This window comes from Phaenicophaeus curvirostris, chromosome 20, assembly GCF_032191515.1.
Source record: "Phaenicophaeus curvirostris isolate KB17595 chromosome 20, BPBGC_Pcur_1.0, whole genome shotgun sequence".
NCBI classification, from domain to species: Eukaryota; Metazoa; Chordata; class Aves; order Cuculiformes; family Cuculidae; genus Phaenicophaeus; species Phaenicophaeus curvirostris.
This window is the reverse complement of record NC_091411.1, coordinates 7,579,952-7,599,864: the sequence shown is the minus strand read 5'-3', so window position 1 is coordinate 7,599,864 and position 19,913 is coordinate 7,579,952. Positions and strand designations below refer to the sequence as shown.

General features: G+C 47.8%; 1 protein-coding gene across 3 annotated transcripts; it reads right to left on the bottom strand.

Moving 5' to 3' along the window:
• Positions 1-1,780: 1,780 nt before the first annotated feature.
• On the bottom strand, positions 1,781-19,126 carry USP20 (ubiquitin specific peptidase 20). Of its 3 annotated transcripts, none has more exons than XM_069872965.1 (24): positions 19,008-19,126; positions 18,564-18,617; positions 17,897-17,959; positions 17,621-17,752; positions 16,655-16,751; positions 16,395-16,464; positions 15,690-15,803; positions 14,652-14,730; positions 12,901-13,342; positions 11,842-11,979; positions 10,474-10,586; positions 9,849-10,021; positions 9,313-9,407; positions 8,876-8,909; positions 8,370-8,415; positions 7,920-8,100; positions 7,367-7,493; positions 7,097-7,266; positions 6,389-6,470; positions 5,598-5,706; positions 5,128-5,230; positions 4,794-4,865; positions 3,599-3,783; positions 1,781-3,245 (listed from the first exon to the last, which is right to left on the bottom strand). In XM_069872965.1, the coding sequence occupies exons 1-23, from the start codon at positions 19,086-19,088 to the stop codon at positions 3,623-3,625; spliced, it is 2,736 nt and encodes a 911-aa protein (XP_069729066.1). In that variant the 5' UTR covers positions 19,089-19,126; the 3' UTR covers positions 1,781-3,245; positions 3,599-3,622. The 3 variants fall into 3 exon arrangements, with proteins under 3 accessions (XP_069729066.1, XP_069729067.1, XP_069729065.1); XM_069872966.1 differs by having other exon boundaries at positions 1,781-3,013; XM_069872964.1 differs by having other exon boundaries at positions 1,781-3,783.
• Between the last annotated feature and the right edge of the window lie 787 nt (positions 19,127-19,913).

The window sequence follows — 19,913 nt, the reverse complement described above, 5'->3', positions numbered from 1 at the left end:
CAGGTATTTTGAGTAGAAATTGAGCTCCGCCTGTCCCTGTGGTGACTGCCTCGAGTCACTGGTTCTTATCACATCACTCTTAACACATGATTTTAGCCAAATTTTATGTTTCCAACTGGCTTTTATGGGGTCATTTGAGGAGAAAGAGAAACTCATTGCTCTGGTTGGAGTTGCTGGGTACTTGGGAAGGACAGGAGGGTCATGCTTTTCCCACTTTGGTAGGAGGCCACAAGAACTGGAAGCGTGGGGAAGGTATTTCCTCTAACCCAGCTCTGCCTTGTAACGCCCACAGGGTGCTCTGGTTTAACTGGAAAACTTTGCAGATGGGTTTGATCCGGATTGTTTATGTATTGAAACTAAATCTCTTGCAAGTCCAGCAAATACTGCATTTGTGCATGTGCAACACGTGGTTGTGTGAAATACCTTAATGGTCTGAAATCATGGAATAATCTGGAACCCAGACACTTTTCTGTACGTCTGGGAGAGGATGTTTACAATTCCCTGTTAATGTGCGTGGTTGGTGAACAGTGCATGGGTCTCCAGCAGAGACAAACCTCCTGGCTGCCCTCTAGACAGCTTCTCCATCCCTGTCAGTCTGGTTCATGAGAACCAGCCTATAGCAATCACCAGGATTTGCAGTCACACAGCTCTAGCAGCGATACCTGATAATTTCATTTGGAGCAGCTCTAGAGAGTTTTTTTCCAAAGGTCAGATTGCTAATTTTTTTTTTTTTTAAAACAGTTTCATGTTCCTTGCCAGCGATGATTAACATCCCTGTCAGCGCAGGACGGAGCAGCACTGGGGGTGGAACAAGCTGCCAGTCTTTGCATTTTGAGGAGCGGTGATGGGAGGGGGCGTCTGGCTGGCTCTAACTGATTTATTTAGCAGTATAAGCATCACTAATTTTAAATAGGAACAGCACAACCAAAGGAGAGAATGAAAGCTGGGAACTGGAGCCTGGGGATTCCAAGGATGCAGCGCAGGTCAACTAACACACCCCCCCCCCCCCCCCTATTTCTAGGAGGCTGCGAGGAGGGAGCAGGCACCCAAACTAATGCAGGTTAGCACCACCCAGCCAGGGCCTGAACAGTTCCTTCATTTCTCTTTCCTTGTAATCAGCAAAGGACCTGATAAAATATGGAGATAATGAGGTGATTTACAAATGTAGCTTAAGAGTTGTGACCTAGAATTTAGCTTACAGGGGCAATGGGTCTGAAATGCTGTCGCTGCCGGCTGTGGGAGGAGAGCAGGGCTGCAGTTGGATTCCTGATGAAATAGAGAGTCAGAACTAAACTTTCACTACATTTCAACGGGCAGAAGATAACAAAAAGTACAACTGTGATTTTGCCTGAGCTGTCTGGACAGTGAATAATCCTCTTCCTAGGGGAGGGTGTTCCTTAACGCCTCCTGGAGCCTGGGAGCTGCTCTGTGGTTGCTGAGGTGACGGGTTTGTTTGCAAGACGCAGGTTTTGACGGTTGCCTTCAAGCAGCTAAAGAGCAAGCAGCGCGCTCTCATTAACCCAAGGCGAGCATGGGTTCTTCAAGGTTTCAGGCTGCAGCTAACGCAGTGTCATTCACCACTGTGGCAGAGAACAGTTCTTGGCCTCACAGCACCTGCCTGCTTTAGCAACTCCAAATTCCCTGCTTCACTGCGTTCTGCCACAGTAACAGGCTCGCAAGAGCACAGCGTGTCCTGCTCTTCTCCAGTCTATTACCCAGGGAGGTGAATTTACAGCAATACTGATGGCTCCAGCCAGCACCAGACTGAGAAAAGAGCCTGTTGAATGCACAGGTGTTTATTTTAACACAGTTTCAGCACAAGGTAGAACACGTAAGCACAGGAGTGTGACCACGATCTGTACAGCAACCTCCGCACAGCACAAAAGACACAGACATGCAGCCCTACAGGCTCTGCAGCAGATCCGAAGGCGGCTGCAGCGACTAACGACGACGGCTTAAAACAATGAGAAATCCCAACAGCGGCTCATTCGCTGACCTCCCCTGGGGCCCGGCTGGGTCTGTACAAGCATCCAATAAACAGGATCATAAAATAAACACGCGGAACCATTTACAGATGGTTTTTGAAAGAAGTTGCTGTTTGCAGCAAACATTTGGTCTAAAAAAAAAAAATAAAATCTGAAGGCCACATTTTTCTTTGCAAATTCTCCCATCCTCCACTTTTCTCTGCTTTCTGGCTCTTAAGTCAAAGAGCAGCCTTTCCTTCTCTTCTACACAAGAAGCTGAGGAGGTCCTAGCCCCAAAAGAGTCTGGTTCCTCAGCCGAGAAGCTGCTTCAGCCTTGCTCAGCTTCCATAAATTGCAGTGAAATGCTTGTAAAGTTGCACAAGCCTTCACTATTGCCTGGCTGACTTTATCAGATGAATGACAAATGCACATTGTGCTGCAAAAGGACATAAAGTAGCGTTTAGCCTTTTTTGTCTTCCTTCCGCTCACCGCTGCTGGGTGGCTCTGTGGCTGCGGTAGCAGCAGTAGATTGGGGAGCAAGTTATTTCTGTTCATTAAATGAGCCACTGTGTACACAAACGCCATCTGTGAAGAGAAGCTGGAATGACCTCAGCACACCAGGGGGGGCTTGTTTGCACAAAGCAGCTCATTCCCAAAAAGGTGCTTCGCCAGCCTGGGGCTCTTCCCCAGCACTGAGTTACGACCCTGCCCAAGGCTGAACCCCTCCAAACAACCTCAGTGCCAAGAAACAGGCTCCTTCTCCTCCTTCACGCACCCTTCGCTTCTCCTCACAGATGTGGAGACAGATCCAGGCTTCCAACAGGGTCAGTTTGGGAAGGGGGTGATGAACCAGGAGGCCCAAAGCCTGCCCTGTGTCTTCCAACAATGCCTGCTCAGCCCAGCCTGGAGTTTAAGCTGCTGGGGTTCTAACCCTGTGGAGGGATCCATCCTGTTAACTACAAAGCCACCAGGAGCTGTAGTGGCAAGAGTAGGGCAGGAAGCCATTGGGAAGGAGTCATCATCTTCCAGCTTTGTTCTCGGAACATGTGCTGAATGCAGGAAATTGGATACAAGGAGAAAAAAATTCTGCAGGACCACAACAGTGTGGGCTTGGAGAGAGAGGAACGGCCTCCTCCAACATTTCTTAGTTGACTGCAAGCAAATTTGCAAGAACTGGATAAAGAGCAAAATAAGGAAGTGGTGGCAGCTGTGCCCCACCAGCATAAAAGTACCCGGAGCCCTTCTGGCTTTAAGTCAGCTTCAAATAATGGGTTTCTCTTGCTGGAAACATAAATTATGTTTATACGTTTGAGTTAATTTTAAGTGCTAAAAGCAAGACCTGCAAGGGAGTAGGGACTCAGTTCACTGGGGACAAGCTGGGAGCGCTGGTTCCTTGTAAGCAAACAAAGGGAGAGGGTGCAGGTCAAAACGTGAATCCGGCTGCAATCTCCTAGCAGAGCTTTATCCAGAGATGAATTGCAGAGAAGCTGCTTCTCCCAGTCTCGCCCAGCACCACCTCTGTGTTCAAAGCCACATGGAAGGATGGTGGTGGGAGCCCTGCGCGCCTTCCTGTGCCAGCAACGGAAGAGGTTTGGCTCCTCAGGATTCCCCACACGGACGTGTCAGCGCCGTACCTTCCCTGCCCCAATCCGCACAGATCACACAGCCCGCGTCTCCGCTTCAATCTTCTGCTCCCCGTGGAGGTTTTCCTGTTCTTGGATCTGGGCCACGTTCTGTCTGATGGCAATCTCCGGCCCCCCTCCGTACAGCGTGCTTAAATAAATCCAGGTCTCCTCAGAAATCTGCCCATAATCAGCACCTAAAAGGGACAACAGCAGGAATCACCTGTCAGAGGGAAAGGCTGGTACACCACGGTGGGTGTCAGTCCCTTCTCCTGACTAACAGGTGATAGGAAAGGGCCTCAAGTTTTGCCAGGGGAGGTTTAGATTGGGTATTCGGAAATATTAATCCACAAAAAAGGGTTGTCAGGCACTGGCAGCAGCTGCTCAGGCAAGTGGTGGAGTCGCCATCCCTGGAGGGATTTAAAAGACATGTAGATGTGGTGCTCAGGGACATAGTTTAGTGGTGGAGGTAGCAGTGATGGGTTAAGGGTTCAACACAATGAATTAAAGGTCGCTGACTGCTCTGGGGTCACCTGTGCCTTTCCCTGAGAGGAACCGAGCAGCATCAGCCCTTGATACCAGCGCCTGCCCGGCCCCTTGCTCGTGCACAGCAGTGAATGAGCTCCAAGAGCCCAAGAGGCTAAGAAATACTCAGAAACACACCAGTTCCGTCACCTGGGTTTGTGTTGCCTCGGGGAGACTGGGAATACTCATCCACACAGCCCTAGGAGGGACAACCAAGGTGGGCAAAGCAGGGGAAGCAGAGAACTTTGCCATAGAGGCTACAGAGAAGGGAATGCAGGAAAGGTTGCTTTGAGAGATACAGATGATACAGATGCAAGATACGGATGCAACCTGTGTCTGTTTGGCAGGAGAGAACACACAAGCAATGCTATTTCACAAGCTGGATCACAGCAGGTGCTGAGTACAGACAAGTCAGAAGCCACGCACCTCGGAGCTAGAAAGCTGTGCAAAGGGGAGTGGTGGAGGGGGCTGGGGCAGCAGCAGGAGTCGGGCCTGCAGCCACATCACCAAGTGGAGCGGCCAGTGGGGAGCGAAGAGAGCTCACTCAGGGCCCTCGGCACAGGGATGTGCGGAAAACCATCCTCCCCTGCCCTGTGGCTGCTTCTCTGTGGACAGCTAGAGCCAGGGGAGCGCTCTCCTTCAGCCTTCAGGAACACCCCAAGACAGCAAGCACAAGCCTTACCCTGCTTAACCTGCACGTGGCCTCCTGCTTTTGTGAGCGCGATCTTGCTGTTGTCAATTGGTCCGGGAGGCTCTGTAAGAGGAGAACAAACATTTCAAAACCCATTCTGCTTCCCACGCTGCCACCAGATTCAGCTTATTTCCTGAGCTGGTTCTCCTGTTATTTCTGCCCTGCCCTTGGGGACCTATGGGCAGTCTGAGTGGTGGGGTCTGAACTCCATTCAGCCTCAGCTCATTCCAGTCAGGTGCTCGCTGGGAGGCACCACCTGGCAAATCCACTTGTTCCCATTCCAGGTCTCACCCCTGACGGACTCCAGAGTTTTCTGCCTTCTTACCATTATCCTTCCCCTTGACGAAGGCTTCCCACTCCCGGAACCACTGCATGGTGATACAGTAGATGACGCTTGGGGACTCCTCTGCTTGGAAAGCCTTGTTCAGCTGGGAGAGAGGGAATAGAGACATGCAGGAAGGATTTAGTCATTCCTGAGCTCTGGGGGAGCCCCTCCCATTAACTCTAAGTCCTTCAGAAGAGCCCCTTGTAATTCCACCACTTCCTGCACACTACAGCAGATGAGAGACCAAGATAGTTTCAAGCTCTGTGTCTGCATGCAACCACACACAACGTTATTGTGTCCCAGCCAACATCCCCACAGTCACCACTGGAGAACCTCAAGGTCAATCTGTCCGTGCTGTAGATCACGTTCTGGGGAACAGGGGCAAGTGTTTTCCACTAACTGCTTGTGACAGGTCACTATTTCCCCACCTCTGCCCTTTGCTGTGGCTTCCAGATGCTTCCCGTACCAACCTTGATGAAGGTGTCGATTTCAATTCTCCGGCGCTTGGCCAGCGCTTCAATCTCCACTTGGCAAATGGAGCACACATACAGATGGTTCACAGCGGGGCCACCCCCGAACCTGGCACAGGAAGGGAGGGAGGGGAATGGAGAATTGCAGGAGAATGGAAGTGCTTCCCAGCCCTGAATCCTACAGAGATGGATTTTTATAGTACTATAGACACTGGTGAGATGCAACCGCTACTGTTTTCTGAATGGAAACCACTGTGCTTACTCAATGCAGTGCGGGTCACAGTGCATGGATACAGCTCATTTTGGTTAAGATCATAGAATCACCACCAGGTTGGAAAAGACCCACGGGATCATCGAGTCCAACCATTCCCATCAATCATTAAACCATGTCCCTCAGCACCTCGTCCACCCGTCCCTTAAACCCCTCCAGGGAAGGTGACTCCACCCTCTCCCTCGGCAGCCTCTGCCAGTGCCCAATGACCCTTTCTGTGAAAAACTTCTTCCTAATGTTCAGCCTGAACGTCCCCTGGTGCAGCTTGAGGCCATTTCCTCTCGTCCTGTCCCCTGTCACTTGGGAGAAGAGCCCAGCTCCCTCCTCTCCACAACCTTCTTTCAGGTAGTTGGAGAGAGCAAGATTGGGAGGGTCTACCAGAAAGAGGTCTTTCCCAGTACGCAGCAGGCACTGCACACCTTTAAGGTGCCCTGGGAAAGGATTGTGTCTTGGTCACTGCCCAAGGCGTGAAACAAAAGCCAAAACTCACTGTGAGGAAGAACGAAGTAGTGTTATTCACCTGTTGTAGAGATATTCCCACACGTTCTGGGGCAGAATCACAACCAGGTCATCAATGTAGTGGTACTTATTAGGAGGGATCCCTGTGGAGGAAAGGCAAGAGGAAGAGTTAACCAGAGAACTCATTACTGCTGGGTAAAGCATCAAATAAAAGAAGGCAGATCTTTCTTGCTGAAAACTCTGATTCCAGAATCTGCTTCCTCTGCTAATGGAAGACAGTCAAGAGTTCATTAATTGCGATGGTATCTCAATTCATGGCCTCAATTTCTAATCAAGTGCTTCATTTCGAGTTGGTGATTTACAAACCTGAGGGCTGCCCAGCATGACAGGTGAAGAATAGGAACAGTAAAACGTGGCATCCGCTCCCTTCAGGAGCACGTGCTGCATTCTCCAAACAAACACCGAAAGCCAACCTTGCTCGTGGAGCTACACAGATAAATGCTGCCTTATCTGCTTTCTACAGGCTTGTTTTTAAATACAAAGAACTGAAAACTGTTGTTTCTCAGCACTACATATCACTCCAGCCCTCTAATCAGCAGGACAGTGGGGTAATTGTTTCATCTCTCCCTGAGCAGGCTGGAGTTTCTGCCAAAGACATGGATCCTACTGCAGCTCACACTGCACATGGATGACACGTGGAATTTTTTTGGCTCAAGTATAAGGTAGAGCTGGGAGTTGCTCTTCCCAGGTCCAGCAGCACTTGCCTTACCTCCGTGAGAGCACAGAAAGGTGTGATTGGTGATGGGACCAGGCTCAGCAAAGGTGTTGAATTTATTGAGCCACTCTCGAGAGATGTAGAACTGCAGTAAACTGTGCTCCTTCATGCTGGCAAGGGACACGACTTTCTGACGCTCTCGCACAGCCTCCTCGCTGCTTTTCCTTAAGTAGGGAAAGGATGCGAAAATCAGCAATTCCTGAAAATGTAGTTTTCCAAGCAGATTTCTAGGTATTCGGTGACCAGCAAGGGGCTGCTGCTCACCTGTAGAACAAGACATAGGCTTCTGCATTCTGTACCACGGTCTCGTGGACTTCGGTGACGTACTGGTCATCAAACTCGTACCACTGGCCGTTGATTACGTTCTGGCAGTAGGCTATGTAATGCCCACCTGCAAGAGAGAACAGGACACTGCTGGGATTTGGAGAGCAGACAGACGTCAGCCTTGGGATAACGTCAGCAGCACAAACAGGATTAGCTGCGGCAGAGAGCAGAGAGAGTCAAAAGAAAGAAGGCACGGTTCCTGTTGAGGCAAGCTTTGCAGGAGCAGGGGAGCCTGGCGCCGTCACCCTGATTCGCCTTCCTTGGAAAAGGCGGCTCAGTGAGATAGAACATCAGGAAAGGGCTGAAATAGCTGCAGGGCATCTGTCAGAAACCATTTAGGTTCGCTTTTCAAAGGGTAGAGGCTGAGCAAAGCGGGGATTGGGAGGGCACTTCACCCCAGACAAGGTGCCAGCCAGTCCCAGAATATACTTCTGCTTTGCTCATGCCCTTCTTGTTCCTGTTCACCTCTACCTGTGCTTGCAAGAGGACTTACTGCCTGCTGTGCCGTGGTGACAGATGACTGACAGGAGATCGTAGGTGGTGATCTGGGAGACACACTCCTTGGCTAGGAAAGGTCGCAGATCCAGCCCTTCCAAGGGGAAGGAGACATGACTGTTGATCTTGAAGGAATACATCACCTCGTGCCGGAACCGTTTCAGGTGGATGCAAAGAATCTAAAAGACCAAAGACAAAAAACACAAAGCAAAGTTTTGCTGGGGGCGTTCTGACCCTACAACGCATCTCCATGCACCTGATGTTTGCATTTCTTTGCCTGTTAGCCATGAATCCTTCTGGCTCATTGGCTCAGAACGGAAAATTCTCTTCTGTTCTAGATACAGGACTTCACCACCAAACCAAACTGCTGTTTCAGTTCTGCCTCTGGCCTCCTTACATTCTCAGTGGCTGGAGAAAGAAATCTAAGAAACAGGGTGGTTTTACTTACCTCTGGTAGCCGGAGGACTTTGCAGTACTTTACTCCATTCCGTAATCTGAGGGAGAAAAAGAAACTAGCTGTAAGCAATCACTAAAGCAAAGGGATGCCAAAAGGCATGGCTATTTCTTGCTCTGCCTGGGCCTTGCTCGTTTTGAAATCCAAGACAAATCCTGTATTCCCATAGCGACAAATTCAGACTCTTTGCAGCATCCTTCCCAAATGAAGCATGGCATGAGCAGTTTGTCATGCCTCTTCTTTTTAATACAATAGCTCCATCACTGCCAAGCTACATCCCTGTTCATATCCTTCTTCCTTTCTTTCTCCCATCCACAGACAGCACTTTTCCTATCTGTGATCAGAGACTTCTCAAGATCAGGATTCTAATTTAGGGCAAGGTAGATTCTACGTGCTGCTCAGCAGAACACTCCATGCAGAGGGCACAGCAAAATGCCTGACAGCAGCACAGAGAAATAAAGTTCTAGAAATACAACACAATACAGATAATGCAAACTTACTTTTTACACCGCTCACAACTGTACATGTTGTCCCCTGTAGACAAAGAGAATAAAGGCTTTCTGCAGTTACTCAGATATGGCTGCATGCCCTGGTTTCAGCTGTGATTGAGCTGATTTCCTCCTCAGTAGCAAATTAAATCCTCTAGAGCTTGTGGAGTGGATGGAGAAAGTGAAGAAACTAAGGTGGCTAGGGAGCCACAACACACACAACCATCAAACAGCCACGTCTGCTCCTCACTAAATGCATTCACACCCAGATTCAGAAGGAAGAAAACCACCCTGAGCAGGTGGGAAAACCTGCTTCTGCTCAGAGATGCTGAACTGTCAACCTTTGGTACTGGCAGTCTCTAACGCTGAGGCAGGATTTCCAGGAGATTTTATCTGCCTCGTGAAATCCTCCTTGTTCTGGGCTGTCAGACCCCACTGGGAACACTCACCCTTCAACTCATCTGCTGCAAAGAAGGCAGCAAGGCAATCCTCCAGCGTCACAACAGGACCCCAAAACCAGCTAGGGATACAGGACACCACGAATCTGCGGAAGAGAAGGGATGAAGAGAAAATGTTACACATGAAACAGCTGGACACTGGTGCACAAAACTGCTACTGATTAATGGGTTTCCTTCTAGCTGTAGGTTCTAAGCACGTCACACATCCCATAGGAGCAGGGAAAGCATGATGTTCCTTCTTCCATCGCTCGAACTGGAAATTATTTGTAAAACTACACCAGGAATTGATTTGCTCTGGAAGGCAAGACTGAGCTAAAGGCAGAAGGACTATCAGCTGGACAAGAGTTCTCAAGATGTGTGACAGAACCAGAGGAACAGCAGCAAGTGGTTTACATGAAAAGACTCCAAGACCTGTGAGGTACCACACGCTGTCATACAGGAATGGTTACAATTGACATTCTGCGTGATTAAGGAGAGCTGCACTGCAGGGCAACCCTAGAAAAAGAGATCCTGCATAAAGAACACACCTCCGGATATAGTCCATGATGAAAGCAATCCAGCCTTGGGAGGCATAGTTGTCCCCACATGCCCCTGTCTTAGCTGGCACGTTTTGGTAGATGGCAGAGTGCAGCTTGGCTAAGTCCTCCTTCCCTGGGATGGGGAGTGACAGGTCCTGGAACGTCTCCACTGTTGTAGAAACCTGGAAATATCCAAGAGGAAGAGGTCTGAGATTCCTGTGCGTGTAATGGAGCTGGAACCTGACCTTCATCACCTTTTATCACTGCTTGGATTTTGTCTAGGCTAGAAACCTGAGCTGGCACTAAGAGTACCGCGCTCTGGCTATTCTTCACTGCTGTCAGCAGGACGACTTTCATCATGGTTTCGGTAGCACTGGAATCAGTTTTCTAAAGTAAATGTGATATCACTCGGTCACCTCGGTAACACAGAGAAGCAAACAGACCCCTATGGAGAAATACTACTTGTTAGCATGGTGGGTTTCTCACACCTCCTGCTGTTGTCACACACCCACCTACTGACATTTTATCAGGCCTACAGCATCCCAGTGTTTGCAACCAGGAGTGCCATTTCCTACGAAGACATCTATGAGCTAGCAGACCTTTCTCCTTGACTGAAAGCCACCAGAAAACTCACTCTGTCACAGGTGAGGCACTGCACCAGGCTGAGAATGGAGCCATCAAAGATGTCAGAAATCACACTGCGGTAACGAAGTTCTTTCTTCTTTTTCCCAGAAGCCTGCATCTGGGCTGAAAGATAGACAAGGAAGCCCCATCATGTAGTAACTCCTTCCCAGCCTCCTGTCTCAGTGGAGCCATGCAGCCCCACAAGAATACAGGACAAACGCTGTCCTGCGTGTTCAGATGTCACTTGCACGGCACCGAGACAGTGGAGCCCATTGTAAACAGACACAAGGAACGCTGCTGCTTTGCGTGGCACAAGAAAGGAGAGGTAGCCAGCTGAACCAATACTAACATGCCAGCTCTCAGCAGTCAGAAATTAGCTTACTGGAATTCCTGTTTCCATTCTCTTTCTTTACAAGCTTGCCTTGCCAGAGAATCCCCGCTTTTCTGAGGTCTTGCAATATTTTTGCACTAAGCTTTACACTTCTACCTCCTCCTCCCCCTCACCTGCCTGGGTACTTTGTCCTTTTTCTCTCCCTCTGACATTTGCTCCGTGTTCCCCAGGTGTCTTGCACTGGGAAGGACTTTCCACAGCAGGGACTGGCCAAACACAGTTTTATAACAAACCCTCGTCCCCACGCACACGTGCACGGAGACAGAGTGTTCTTTATCCAGCCAGAACATCTGCGGCCACGCTAACCTCAGCCAGGGGGCTGGGACACAGTAGAAGAAAGAATTCTGTTATTGCACAGCTGTAGGGACAGTGGCAGAAGCACATGGCATTGTGTTTGCGGACTATGCAATGCTAAGGGATTGTGATTTGCAATTTGCTTGGGATGAGGAGACCAGTTGGATAACAACAGCAGCCAGGCTCCACTCCGAAGTCTAACAATGCTCCCAGCACTGGACTGACACCTGCAGCCTGAATTCTGTTATTGTGAGCCCATGATGTCCAAAAGGCAGGAAACTCTCTTGGTAACATCATCTCTCAGTTCCTTGGCCCTCAAGCTACGAAATTCAGGTCTGGCGGGGAAGTGTTTACACAGCTCCACACTCCTCTAAAGAGACAGAGCTCGAGCCTAGAACTTCATAGCTATTTTACTGATAACAAACACAGCACGCAGATGCAGACACAAAAATCATTTCAAGCTCAAATACAAGAGGATACTAGAACATCTGTTGTGCCCAGAGCTTGACTTTACCTGCAGACTTACTGTAGTCTTTGCCTAGTCCTATTTTAGAAAGCACTGATGTCCAGGGGAATCAGTGTTTCTTAAAACAGTTAATGAAGAGTCATGATGGGTTCCTTCTCTCTTCTGTCAATGAATCCCTCCTCCACGTGCTCCCCTCTTTCTCTCCCAGCATATACTCTTGGCGTTACCTTTCTTGAGTACGTAGGAAGGTCCAAGCCTGGCAGGACTGGAGCGAGGAGGACTGCTAGAGAGCTTGGAGTGCATTTCATGATGGACTGGACTGCAGGGGCGTGAGGAGCACCGCACGTAGGCATCGTTGTCAGGTTCTGTTTGGGAAAACGGAGAAGGAGAAGAGCAGTGGTGAAAATTCATGATGAAAGGCAACCCCGTGGCAGTTGGCATCAGCCCAGCCCTGCGGGTCTAGCACAGAATCCTGCACAGGGTGCACAGTTCAGTGTCTAAACTGTCCTGCTCGCACAGGCTGGCAGATGTCGCTCCCTCGGAGCACGGATAAGAGTGCATACAGAGCTATAATGAACAGCTAATAATTATATTAAAAAAACAACCCCACGCCATTTTTCACACTTATGATTAATGAGGTTTTACAGCTTGCTCCTGTATCCCTAATCCACATTAACAGCACTGCTGTCTTCAGTGCCAGCTGGCAGAGTAAGACTCTTACATAAAGAAGTGTTGAAAGATTGGATATGTTCAGTTTGAGGTGACTCCACTCCTACGTCTAAACTGCTGCTCTTTTCTTTCCCCTAAGACACAGAAACGCACACACTGTGCATCTCCCTTTTCTCTCCACAAAGCCCACAGTCCAACATTAACAAATACCTTCTTCCATGCTTTTTCCACAGCAGGTATTTCCCCAGGCCAGCCTATCAGATAGAGCCACACACACATATAAAGCCTTTTTCTTACATTAGGAAATGGTATAAATACAGAATTTATAAGTTAGGCAGAGGCAGCTATTTCAGCCTTCAGGATGCAGCCTTTCCTCAGCTCCACAGCACTTTAGCCTGGCTAAGCGCCCCTCTGGCTCACTTCCATACAGAAGCAATTGTGCACAAAAGCAGAACTGCTGCCAGGGACACTGAGGAAAATCTTGTATGCAAAACCTTTTGAAACCCATAGAAGGAAAAGTCACATTATGTGTTGTTTGCCCCACTGATTTACAACACTGTCCTTGTGTAAGATAATAACATCTTCTCAGAAATAACTCAACTATAAGAGGTTTATACCTGGTGTCCGACACGGGCTGGCAGGACGGGGAGCTGGCAGCATCTCAGGTGAGGCTCTGCCATCAACTGGCATCATAGTAGTATCAACATCTGCATCCTCATCCACCTGTTCCGAGTTGCTGCGCCGATGGCCACAGGAGAACTTCCTGTCCTTCATCCTCTCCTTCTCAGAGATGCTCCTCCCTGCTTCATCCTGGATCAACAACTCTGTCTCTGCCAGGGAGCTGCTGCCCATGCTCCCTGTTGTCCGGCTTTGGCCATCTCCTTCCCCCCTGTCACTGCTCGAGTCACACGAGAGGAACTCGTCCTCCGAAGGACTTCGGTCTCCCTCTCGCTTGTCATCCTGGTCACTGATATCCAAATCCCTCGTCTCTGCAACGACTGGTTCCTTCAGTTCTTCATGAAGCTGATCCATCAGGCACCGCAGGAACTCCTGAGTGTCCTGAAAACCAGGAGCGATTCCACGTTAGTATCTAACCAGAAATGGGGCAAGAGGGGAAATAGCTGCACTCACAGCCTCTCAAAAAATGCTGCCCACGAGCTGTAGCCACCTCTGCAACACCAGGAGACTCAACCACACCAGAGAGCACCATGGTGATGTACCAGGAGGCTTCTCTGCTCCATAAATGTTTTTAACTCCTAAATGATAAAAGGCTCTATTTTTATCAGAACATCTTCAACTCAAAAGACACTGAAGAGCCAGAGAGCAGCCGCAGCATGCAACCCATGAGCTCATTTATCAGGGGTTTTAACCACTGATAACAGGCGAGAGACAAGGAGAAACCAAATAAAGACAGCAAGTCGTAGAGAACAGACTCTTGCCCACAAAGGAAATTTCATGAACACTGACTTCTGCTCATCGCAAACCTTCTTAGGGAGAGCAGATCGAAATCTTTAATAAATAGGGGATGTAACCAGAAACCAAAGACGACTGAGTCAAGGTGCAAGCTCCTTCATTCAAAATACATAGTAAAAGAGCTGATACATTTGGCTTCAAAGGACCTGCTGGAAAGCAACTTGATTTTTTGACAACTGCAGGAAGCTAATTATGATGTTTCTGTTATTTTATGGAAGTCTGGCTTTTAGCCTGCCCTGTCTTCCTTTCAACTTTATCTCTTTACAGCTTAGAGCTTTCCAATCCAACGTACTTCACATCAAAGATAAATATGGAAGTTCTTTCACTAATCATTATTTCTACCCTCTGTTCTGATTTCCTGTCAGTATCGCACTGTCACTTCCATTGTAAGTTTTCTAATCATAGTTTGATGTTTACATTTTATTCTAAAGAATAAACACAAGAGATATGCTGATAAAAACTTCAAAGAAAAGAAAGGATGATACCTTTAAATAAGATTTAGTTTGCTGTAATTCCCCAGAAAAAGAATATGGAACAGTCATATCTTTTAACTTTTTGGTAATAGATTTATCCAGGTTTCTCAGCTCTGATGTGAAGAAATATTATGCAGCTCTCATACAGCATCTCAAAGCCCTTTGTAGTGGACATAACCTTCATAATTTCAGAGGTGAGAAAGCCGACAGAGGAAAACACACTGATTTGGTACCAGCAAGCCAGAGGCAGAATCCAGGTCTCCTGGGTCCCAAGTGCTCTGTCAGATCACTAACACTGACACAAAACAGGAATGACCCGACCCCTGAGCTCAAGCTCTTCCTTCTCAAAGCAAGCACCACCGCTGCAGGAAGAAAAATCCCACCATCTTTGGAATAATGGTTTGGGTTTATTGAGGCCCCACCTGCTGTGCGTAGCCTCGGAACATGGGGTTGACCAGTTTAATTCCATGGGATAGACTGCTGGGAACAACATAACTCGGGCTGTTTTGATATGGGAAAAAAAAAAAAAAGAGAAGACGTTAGTTTGCTTATGAGGCCTGGAGGCAGTTTGTCTAATAAGCCATAGAGCAGGGTGTGGTAATGAGTTAAAAAAGACAAAAGATAATTATGCACTTGAAAAGCTTGGGCATGTATTTCTCTATTAGCTGGATGACACACAAATTAAGATACAGAAAGCACCTCTCAGCCATTTCAGCCTGTCCTACCAGAGAGACTCCTCCCTAGGGCACATTTAACTTAAAGCTCTGTCCACACTTTGAATTGTCTCAAATGATTCTTTCCAGAGCAGAGTTTTAAAATTAGTTACTTGGTTTGATTTTGCAGCATCATCTGTCTCAAAATCTGGGTGAGCTGGCCACACAGTAATTGAGGTAAATCAAAACCAATATTCAAATGACACTGTATTGCTTCAAAATCTACAGTCTTCTCTTCCAGAAAGGCACAGTTCACTTCTGCTGTGTATCTTACTCATCCTTTGTTAATAACTAGCACAAAAAGAACATGCAATGCCACTTAAATTCCTAGTTTGATTTTTTCCAATTGATTGCACAGAGCAGACATCCTCAGATTTATGCAGAGCTGCATTCACACTGCCCTTTGAACTGGTCTGGAATCTGAACCAATACCAAACCTTTCCTAAAACATCACCTGCATTCTCTCTTTGGTAAAAATGTCTGAATCGTTTTTCCCATCCAAAATCCCTGTGCTAATTGACAGCAGTGCAATTAAATGCTACTTTATCATCATCATCAGAACATGGGATCTTCTATATACGGGGAAATCCTCACATGCCCATCTCCATAGCCACTCTAAGCCAGTTTGAACTGGCTTAGACAATGCTCTTATCCCTAAAGATCAAATTTCCTCTTTGCTGATGCTGAACTTCAGAACTAACATAAGCGTGAAACCTGTCCCAATTAGATTTGGGAGTGAGCACTCACCGTTTCTTGTGCCAAACCTCAGATACCAACTTCTGGTAACTTTTGCACAGTGCTGGTTTCTTATCCGTACGGACCAGTCCACCACATTCCAGAAAAAACTGTGTGAGAGGTGGGCTACAAGAAGAAAAGAGAAGAATTCAGTACGCAGAAATTTCTCCTCTGCTTCTGTTTCACGGTTTATCAAAACTGAAACGCGTGCCTTTTAGAAACCATGCTTCAGCACCTGCTTTTAAATCAAGAGAAGTGATTCCAAGTGCAGACTTGACTCCTAACTTGAAATAAATGAAAAAGGCTGATCTGAATCTGTTCCCAGTATGGAGAAGAAATCCTGGAATTACTTCTCAGCAGGATGGCTAGAGAATATTTTAGGACCTAAGTTGTTAGGTATTGCTGAGGAGAAGAGTGAGACGTGACATGGCTTCGCGTGCAATAAATACATTTCTGTTGCAAAAGAAATGATGAAGTTTTACTCCCAGCACTCATCTAAACATGAATTTAGCCCTAAGCTGGCTGGTTGGTCACTCAGTTTCCTACTGTAAAACTGCTGCCGCCCTAAACAAACACTCAATGTTTCATATTCCTCTTTCTGCACCTAGCCTGGCTGATTTCTCTCTGCACGACTCATGAAGATCTCAGATCAGAGGCGTCACTTTTGATGTTTAGTGAAGTCTCGCAAAGACTCTACTGAAAGGCCCTAATGCCTACCAGTTAGAGAGAGCCTGAAGTGCTGCATTCATGTAGCAGGAGTTCCCAAGATTTTTCATTCCAGTAAGGCCTAAAGCACAAACAAGAGAGGCATGAAACACTTTCCAGACGTGCTGCATTCTACATTCCTCCCCAGTGGAGAGGGAATTCAGCCCCTCCTAGGCCATCTCCACACTCTGCTCCTAGGAACCTCTCAGTGCAGGTCCTACAGACTGCAGAGTTACTTTCACAGCCCTTTCATCAACTCAATGCAGAGTTACCTCTTGGTTTCAAATCGTCATCCTCTGATTCAGATTCGCCTTCATCAGCCACTGCAATTGGGACAGCTTTCAAAGGGTGAGCAGGCAATGGAGAATCCTAGATTAAAGACAGAGAAATAAGCATCACTGAGAGGCCAGCTTTAAAGGAGGAGTTGTGAGAGAGATTATCTTACACACAAATCAAGCCACCCTTTAAGAAAAGCACTCTGGAGAGAAAGAACCAGTTGCACTGTCTACTCTTCTCATTAATGCAAGAAGGGAGTGGAAATAGTACCATTACTTCCAGTATACACGATAAAAGAGCCATCAAGAACACGCAGCAGTGTCACAAGTACATGTGTTTCTGGTCCAACAGCTAAAATTTCCATGGCCGATGCATTGAAAATTAAGATGTGACAGCTGGTGTAGTTCCTGCCAGGAACAGATGCCCCAATGAAGAGGCTAGGAAAGGCTAAAAAAGAGAGCAGAAATGGATATTCAAGTCATCTGAAGTCTTAGACTCTTAGAATGGTTTGGGTTGGAAGGGACCTTAAAGCCCATCCAGTTCAGGTTACTCAAAGCGCCTTCAGTGCCTCCAGGGATGGGGCAGCCACGACTTCTCTGGGCAACCTGTGCCAGTGCCTCACCACCCTCACAGTAGCAAATTTCTTCCTAATATCTCATCGAAATCTCCCTTCTTTCAGCTTAAAACCATTCCCCCTTGTCCTATCCCTGCACTCTCTGATAAACAGCTCCCCAGCTTTCCTATACTTAAAGGGGGTTAAAGTACTGGAAAGCTGCTGTTGGGTCTCCCTGGAGTCTTGCTGGGAGATCCAGTAAGACAAGATCCTCTGACTACAGGTAGCCACTTTCAGTGAATGGGTTCTTATCCCAACAAAAGCCTGGACAATAGCAGAAACCTCTTGGCTAATTTTGCAACAGATAAACGAACCCCCGGTCAAGCGTTTAACCCTGACACCGACCCACCAGCTCAGTGAACTTGACTGGCGGTGACGGCGTGTGCGTCGCCAGCCGCTGCTCCAAGAACACCTCCTTCTCACACGCGTAACACCAGATGCGGAAAGTGGTCAGGTTCACCGTCAGGTTGTGCTTCTTGGCCTAAAAATTCAAAGGTGAAACAACGAGTCTCATTTGACAGTTGGCTCATGCTGAAACCCGGGGCTACCAGAACAAAGCAAAGCAGGATTAGGAAATGGGAAGAATCCACCTCTGTCTTAAGGTGGACAACAGAGATAAGCTCACCTGTGCATGAAGCGTGCTGTGGTCAGCAAAGGACTCTCCACAACCAACATAAGGACACCCAACCTAGTGAGAGAAGAGAGAAAAGAGGCTCAGGCAATCAGACCCTTCGCAAAACAGTCTCCAATCTCACCAGCGACTGCAACTTCAGAATTGATCTTGCCAGTTTCCAAACCTGCTTTTTATTCAGGGCCCAGAATAATATGAAAAAAAAATGGGAATGGTTTGATTTAAGAAAGAAGATCTGGAGCCAGATTTGTGCTCGGATAAAGGCTCCACTCCAAGGCAATTGCTGCAACGGGCAGCCAGCTGTGTGGACTCAAAACACCTGGATGTTCCAGTGTAAAGAAACTGTCCCTGCCTGCCTGCATGCCCCTTGTCGTTCCTTCCCACCTCACTGCCCTGAGCAACATCTTTGAGGACCCAGCTGCCAGCACAGGCAGGATCCAGCCAACAGCCACCGTTGGGAATTTTACTGATTCCTGTTGGGACTACCAGGGGGCAACCACTTATGAGGAGTGAACTGTTCCATCTTGGCACATTCTGACAGTGACAGCCTTTAATCTAGGGAGTCTTTTCCTTGGAATCCATCAAAAAGCGGTGGATAGTTCCACTGTGAACCCCCTCTTTGCTTCCCATATCATGCAGACAAAGAGCAAGTCATTTTTACCTGAAGACAAGCCCAGAGATTTGGTCCCACAGCTCCACAAGACTGGCAAGTTCCCTGTGTGTTCATGATAAAAGAAAGTTTGTTTGCTTGGTTGGTTTTTAAGTAACCTAGTCCTTCAAGAGTGGAAAGCTCTATAAGACAGGCCTCGCCAACCTGCAGCTCACAGTATTTTATTTCTTAACACTACGCTGCCAATTAAATATATGCTTTGCAGCATCTTAGCAAAGCGACACATCTGAGCAGGATAAAATGACAGTGAGAAATAGATCAGATGGGGACGACAAAGTTTTATGTTATGGGACATACGCAGGGTTCCTCAGCACTGGAAGAAGAGTTTCTGCCCTTCCGCTATGGAGATAGGCAGCATTTTCTTCAGAAAGCAAACGTGCAAACCCATGCACAATAGCAAAAAGGGAAAGCACTGACAACCAGGACAACCTGTACCTTGGATTTGAGCACCAGATCGTCCCTGGTCACCTCTCCTATGGAATCCAGGTGAGGACAGATGTCTCTTGTATCCCCCATTTTCACCAGCGTTCACCTGCGGGGCTGGGGGTGTTTCCCTAGGACAAGAACAGATAGTTCCTTTCAGTCACGTGTCAGATCCGTTCTCACAGACGGCAAGAGGATAAATCAGAATGTTCTGTGTATTAGAGACTATGATATCCATCTTTAACGTTCAGTGATCAGAACAAACGTAAAATCTGGAGTCAGTCCTGTTAACAAGCACAGCTCTGACCCACGGCTGAGTGGCTGCATTGTGGTATCGAAGGTAAGCGAGCGAGGCGAGGGGGAGGAGAAGGAAACATAAATAGAGCTAATAATTCCTACAGTGCAGAATGTGTGTTTGGAAAGGCAGGGAGGTGCTCGGTACACAGGCACAGCTTCAGCAGCTCGGCTGTCAGCTCAGGGTCAGGAAAGGGATTTGCAGTAGCCTCCAAATGAACACAGCGGTTCAGTGACCCACCGACACTCTCTTCTTAATCCTTGACTGTCTGGACCATGTAGCACCTCCAAATAATGCAATAAACACTGCCATTAACTCACACATGCCTTACATACGTAACTTAACTGGTCTGCAACACCACCAACCCTCCAGGAACCCAACTTGACCGATGAGCTATGCTTTGCCCCCTGGAAACTGGATGTTCTGGGCTGGCTCTGCAGGTAGGGTGGGAAAACAAACGTGGTGGTCTGGAACCAACTTCCCCTTGCCAACACGCGCACAGCATGGACAGATAGAAATCTAATTAGCTTGTTGGCATAAAACTTGGATCAAAAGCAAAAGGGCACTGAGCCCAGGACACCAGAATTTAGTTTATGGTGTTCAGTGGCTTCACGTTACCCATA

Bases quoted from the DNA above. Each gene is read 5' to 3' on its own strand.
- USP20 (XM_069872964.1), bottom strand. From the start codon at position 19,088: ATGGGGGATACAAGAGACATCTGTCCTCACCTGGATTCCATAGGAGAG. The intron at 11,980-12,900 runs GTATAAACCTCT...TTTCCCAAACAG, and splicing joins CAGCCCGTGTCGGACACCAG to AACCTGACAACGATGCCTAC. The intron at 10,587-11,841 runs GTAACGCCAAGA...TCTATCTTTCAG, and splicing joins TTCCTACGTACTCAAGAAAG to CCCAGATGCAGGCTTCTGGG.